At 44.9% G+C, this 6305-nt stretch overlaps 1 protein-coding gene across 4 annotated transcripts in view; it reads left to right on the forward strand.

Moving 5' to 3' along the window:
• Positions 1–2540: 2540 nt before the first annotated feature.
• Positions 2541–6305, forward strand: part of ankrd10b (ankyrin repeat domain 10b) — a 60578-nt gene continuing 56813 nt past the window's right edge. For 2 of the 4 annotated variants that reach the window (XM_043691229.1, XM_043691232.1), the window contains exon 1: positions 2541–2945. In XM_043691229.1, the coding sequence (XP_043547164.1) occupies positions 2742–2945 (204 nt within the window). In that variant the 5' untranslated portion in view covers positions 2541–2741. The remainder of the gene's footprint in view (positions 2946–6305) is intronic. The other 2 variants (XM_043691230.1, XM_043691231.1) reach the window with 2 other exon arrangements.

Genomic DNA, 6305 nt, shown 5'->3' on the forward strand with positions numbered 1-6305 from the left:
AGTCCCAACCCTCGGACTCAGCACCGCCTTCTTGACCTGCAATCTTCTTCCCGACCTCTCCGCTCTCACCCTCTCTCCGGCCTATCACCCTCACCTTAACCTCCTTCCACCTATCGCTTTCCCAACGGCCCTCCCCTAAGTTCCTCCTCCCTACCTTTTATCTTAGCCTGCGTGGCACACCCTCCTCATTCCCGAAGAAGGGCTTTTGCCCGAAACGTCGATTCTCCTGCTCCTTGGATGCTGCCTGACCTGCTGCGCTTTTCCAGCAACACATTTTTCAGCTCTGATCTCCAGCATCTGCAGTCCTCACTTTCTCCTACCACAACAAGTGCCAAGTAATTATCTTCTCGAGCAAGCATGAATCTAACCAACTCCATTTGGCATGACCACTGCGGAACTCCCACAATCAAAATCATGGCAAGAACATTGACCAGAAACTGAACTGGATCATTGACATAAACACTGTGGCTACTACAGCAGGACAGAAACTCGGAATTGTATTGTTACTCCCTAAAGCCGATCCACCAACTACAAGGCACTAGTCAGGATTGTGAGGGAATAATTCCACTTCCCTGCATGGGTGCAGTTCCAACAATGCTCAAGAATCTCAACCTCATTCGGGACAGAATAATCCACTTGATTGGCAACTCATCTGCCAATTTACACATTCACTAACTTTATGCACACTGGCAATTTGCACTGAAACAAGTCACCAAGACTACTTTGACAGCAGCTTCAAAACTACAATCTCCACAAACTGGAAAAACAAGTGTAGCAGACACACGGGATGCCAAAATCTACAAGCTCCCTTCCAAACCACGCACCATCCTGACTTGGAACTAACTATATTGTTATTTCTTCACCACTGGCTTAAGACCTGGAACACCAAATAAACTGCTGACTATCTTTTCAAATGTAGTCAGCCTTGTGCAGCACATGTAGCATTTGCCAGCAAAACCCAAATCCCATTAAAGAATAAATAAAATGATTAAGTTCACCACAAAAATGATCAACCAACCTCTAAACCTCATCCAAAGTGTGGTGACCCTCAGGTTAACCACCACCACTTGTCCCTCTAATGAGAAGTAGTCCTATCGTCCTCTGGACTACACTTTACCCATTAATAAAAAACATGAGAGGATGAGAAGTTGGATATGCCTGTCCCTTTGAAGTTGCTGCAGATCACTGAGGCTGCAGTTCAGGACTTTCCAGTGGAACCAGTCTGGGACTTTGTTTTTCTTGAGTTTTACAGCAACTCTTCTGTTTTTATGTCTCTTAACAAAGCACCGATGCTCTGCTCCGGGTTTTAATGACCCAGTCCATGCAATGGAGATCTAGTCCAGGTTGTAACAACCCAGTCTGTGTTGTATGGAATAACACCTTCTGGGTATTAACAAGCCAGCCCATTCTACGGGGATCCAGTCCGAGTGTTAACTACATAGTCCAGGTATCTGGATCTTGCCAGCCCAGTCTGTCAGTCTGTTCTATTGTGATCCAGTCTGGGTTTTAACAGCCCAGACTATATTATTGATTCAGTCTGGGTTTTCCAGCCACGTTCCTTGCTGTGGGGCACTGGTCCGTGTTATTGATTCTAGTCCGTGTTATTGATCCAGTATTGAGAGTGTGGTGCTGGAAAAGCACAGCAGGTCAGGCAGCATCCGAGGAGCGTGAGAGTCGACGTTTCGGGAATATGCCCTTCATCAGGAATGATGAATATCAATATGAATATGAATGAAAATTCTCCAGCATCTGCAGTGCTTACTCTCTCTGTGTTAATGATCCAGCCCGGTTATTAACAACCCAGTCCGTGTTATTAAGCTACTCCGTGTTTTTGATCCAGTCTGTGTTATTGATCCCGTCTGTGTTATTGATCCAGTCCGGGTTTTAACAGCCTAGTCCGTGTTATCAATCCAGTGGGTGTCTTTGATCCGATCCATGTTAATGATCCAGTCCAGGTTTTAACAACCCAGTCCGTGTTATCAATCCAGTGGGCGTCTTTGATCCGGTCCGTGTTATTGATCCAGTCCAGGTTATAACAGCCCAGTCCGTGTTATCAATCCAGTGGGTCTCTTTGATCTGGTCTGTGTTATTGATCCAGTCCGGGATTTAACAATCCAGTCCAGGTTTTAAAAATCCAGCCTGTGTTTTTGATCTGGTCCATGTTCTTCATCCAGTCCAGGTTTTAGCAACCCAGTGCGTGTTAGTGATCCGGTCCGTGTTAGTGATCCAGTCCTGGTTTTAACAACCCAGTGCGTGTTATTGATCCGGTCCGTGTTAGTGATCCAGTCCAGGTTTTATCAACCCAGTGCGTGTTATTGATCCGGTCCGTGTTAGTGATCCAGTCCAGGTTTTATCAACCCAGTGCGTGTTAGTGATCCGGTCCGTGTTAGTGATCCAGTCCAGGTTTTAACAACCCAGTGCGTGTTATTGATCCGGTCCGTGTTAGTGATCCAGTCCAGGTTTTAACAACCCAGTGCGTGTTATTGATCCGGTCCGTGTTAGTGATCCAGTCCGGGTTTTCCAGCCGGGTTCCTTTGCCGTGAGGCGCGGTTCCAGGTTTTACGGCTCTCCCTTTGTCTTGGCGCCTGTTGAGCGGGGAACGGAGCGGCGGGCGAGTCCGAGCTGAGAGCACCGCGCCCGGAAGCAGGGGGCCGCCTTGAGCCGGTGGGGAGGGTTTGGGGAAGGTGGTGGTGAGGAGGAGGGTTGAGGCAGCGAGAGTGGAGCCGGGGCCGATTGCTGCTATGGCGGCCTGGGAGCGGGAGCGCGAGCGCGGCTTCTCCAGCGAGGAGCTGCTGTCGTTGCGCTTCCCGCTGCACCGGGCCTGCAGGGACGGCGACACCGGGGCTCTCCGCACCTTGTTGGCCGCCTCCTCCCCCACCGACATCGGCGTCGAGGACAACTTCTACGGGTGGACCCCCCTCCACTGGGCTGCTCACTTCGGCAAGGTAAGGCCGGCCTAAGGGCCGCCGAGGGGAATGTGAAGGCGCGGCTGCGCATCGTGTCGGAAGCTGCTGTGAGGGCCTGGCATAGAGGGGATTATTGTTATTATTATAATAATAATAATAATGTAGAGAATGTGTGAGGTAAGGATGGAAGGTTAGGTATTAATGACCGCATCCAGCATTAAATAGGTGTAAATCTTACAACGTAAGCCCACCAAAATATTAAAAGTCTGCACACTTGTCAACTTGCCCTCGCCTTCCTCACCCACACCGTGCTTATTTTCCTATGTAAACATGTCACGCTGCAGTTACATTGTTCTGCCTGCAGGGGCACCATGCTATGTCTTCCATTGTAAGCATGAGCCTCAGGTTAAATGTTGGGAAAATGTAATGCAAAGGAGGTGGACTTGTTGGGCTGAAGTGCCTGTTTCCGCACTGTAGGGAATCTAAAATATGGCTTTGAAACCAGCTCTGAGCCGCATTCCACACACATATTGGTTCAATTATTTGCCATCTTCCTACCTTGCTTCACCCAAATACAAGCATTGACTGTTTGATTGCATCTTATCTCGGCAATAAGGCTTGTAAAATACACTTGCGACTTATATGAATCCAGTGACAGGGCATTACAGCTTTGCAGTGTGACAAGTCTACACAGACAGCTTCTATTAAAAATCTGAGGAAATGAATTTTACATGGGTGAGTTGACAAGTGTTTACAGATGCAAGTCATTAACTGCAATAATTGGATATCTGTCAGATTCCCTCGATGTAAAATGTTTTATGTATAGACTAATGCAAACTGCATAATATGAAAGAAGTAAAACATTAGGCAGTGAATGTCAATAAATCTTGTGTTAAGGCAGTCTGTACAACTGTAGGTCACATTGATATAACAAAATTGCAAGTAAAATATTTTGAATATATGAATTAAACGGGTGGTTAGATATGTAAACTTAAGTTATCTAAATTAAATATTTTAAAATCTTCCATCCACTTTCATTTTATGTCAACTTTTCTATTAATTCCTGTATCCACATTTTTAATTGAAACTTCTTGATGTAAACATGTCGTATTGCAATGATATCTTCCTGTTGGTGGTAATGCTGCAGTGCATCACTGGCAGTGGGCTAACCAGTGTGACAAGTTTGCTCAGGTAGTTTCCATTATAAATGTGGAACAGCAGTTTCTGATTCAAATAAAGAAACAAGGACATAATCTCTGACTTTAAAACAGGAAACAGCAATATGCTTCATTTCTGCTACAACCACAGATTTGCACAACAATCCTTTCTCTTCCCCCCCCCCCCCCCAACTTCACATTAATCGCCCATATGATCATCATGTGTAAAAAGCAAATGATATTGACTTGCCTAACTTAAGCTGGACCTATAAATACAAATATGAAAATATGAATTTCACATTTAAATGTAATATATGAAGAAATAGTTCACTGCCTAAAATAACCTGACTGACCAAATTATCTCTCATTTTACTTAACACTCTGACTTTAAACCAAGGTCCTTATACATTGGAGAATAATGTTTTTCTAAACAAATGAATTGACTTCATTTTATTTGAAGAATTTAATTCCCCACATCAGGAAACTCAGGGTCGTAGGGTTTCTCATTCCATGGTATGAATTCCAGCTTTTCACCTCCTCCCAGCACAGCATTTGGCTCTTGTATTTTGGACACCTGATCTTATAGGCAGTGCTGAATCATCTCCAATGATGTGTTAATTTTGTGTTCTTACTTTACAAACGAAAGCATGTGAAGCCATTGCCCAAGAAAAAAATAGTGATATCCCCCCCCCCAAAATCACAAACACAGGAACCCCCAGGGACACTGAGCACTACTTCCCTTTTCAAGCCTTCAAGATCAGCACATGATCAAGGATTAGCAGATAGCAGTCTCCAGGGATTTGGGCACTGAGCAAATTGTAGTTGCCAGTCATCCAAGATTAAGTATATTCCACTCAGAAGAAATTTTATCATCATGTTAAGTTTAATAGAGAGATTTATGTTTAGTACTTATCACAATAGCGGCAGGGAAAACTGCATGCATTTAGAAGTGGCAAAAGGAAATTAGAGTTTAGGGATGATGGAAGTCAGCAAACAGACCATTTACAACCTGCAAAATGCGAATTCCATGGGATCTTCCCCTTATGATCACCTGGGAACATACAGTTAGAAAACCATGTTCGCCAGAGTGCCAGGCACTGAGCAGACTGCAGTTCCCCTGGTTCCACAATGATAGATGTCTTATACCAGACTGTTTAATATTAAGGCATGGGTTCATGTTAGTACTAGCCATGAAACAGATACAGCCAACTGCACAAGGACTGAGATAATAGGAATAGACACAAGAGCAAAAGAATGACTAGGGTAGGAATAGGTCCAGTCAAGGATAGTAGTGGGAAGTTGCGTGTGGAGGCGGAAGAGATTGGGGAGACACTGAATGAATACTTTTCTTCAGTATTTACTCAGGAACAGGGCATTGTCGTCGATGTGAATACTGAGTCACAAATAAGTAGAATGGATGGCTTTGAGGTATGTAGAGAAGAGGTGTTGGAAATCCTGGAAAAGGTGAAAATAGATAAGTCCCCTGGGCCTGATGGCATTTATCCTAGGATTCTCTGGGAAGCAAGGGAGGAGATTGCAGAGCCATTGGCCTTGATTTTTATGTCCTCTTTGTCTACAGGAGTAGTCCCAGAAGACTGGAGGATAGCAAATGTGGTTCCCTTGTTCAAAAAGGGGAGTAGGGATAACCCTAGTAACTATAGGCCGGTGAGTCTCACTTCTGTTGTGGGCAAAGTCTTAGAGAGAATTGTAAGGGATAGGATTTATGCACATCTGGATAGGAATAATGTGATCAAGGATAGTCAGCATGGTTTTGTGAAGGGAAGGTCGTGCCTCACAAACCTTATTGAATTCTTTGAAAAGGTGACGAAGGAGGTTGATGAGGGGAAAGCGGTAGATGTGGTATATATGGATTTTAGTAAGGCGTTTGATAAGGTTCCCCATGGTAGGCTACTGCAGAAAATACGGAGATATGGCATTGAGGGTGAGTTGGAGGTTTGGATTAGGAATTGGCTGGATGGAAGAAGACAGAGGGTAGTAGTTGATGGCAAAGTTTCTTCATGGAGTGCCGTCACTAGCGGTGTTCCGCAAGGATCTGTTTTGGGACCATTGCTGTTTGTCATTTTTATAAATGACCTGGAAGAGGGGTTAGAAGGTTGGGTAAGCAAGTTTGCGGATGATACGAAAGTCGGAGGAGTTGCAGACAGTGAGGAAGGATGTGGCAGGTTACAGCAGGATATAGAGAAGCTGCAGAGCTGGGCAGAAAGGTGGCAAATGGAATACA

Source organism: Chiloscyllium plagiosum, chromosome 6 (genome assembly GCF_004010195.1).
Source record: "Chiloscyllium plagiosum isolate BGI_BamShark_2017 chromosome 6, ASM401019v2, whole genome shotgun sequence".
In the NCBI taxonomy this organism is placed as follows: domain Eukaryota; kingdom Metazoa; phylum Chordata; class Chondrichthyes; order Orectolobiformes; family Hemiscylliidae; genus Chiloscyllium; species Chiloscyllium plagiosum.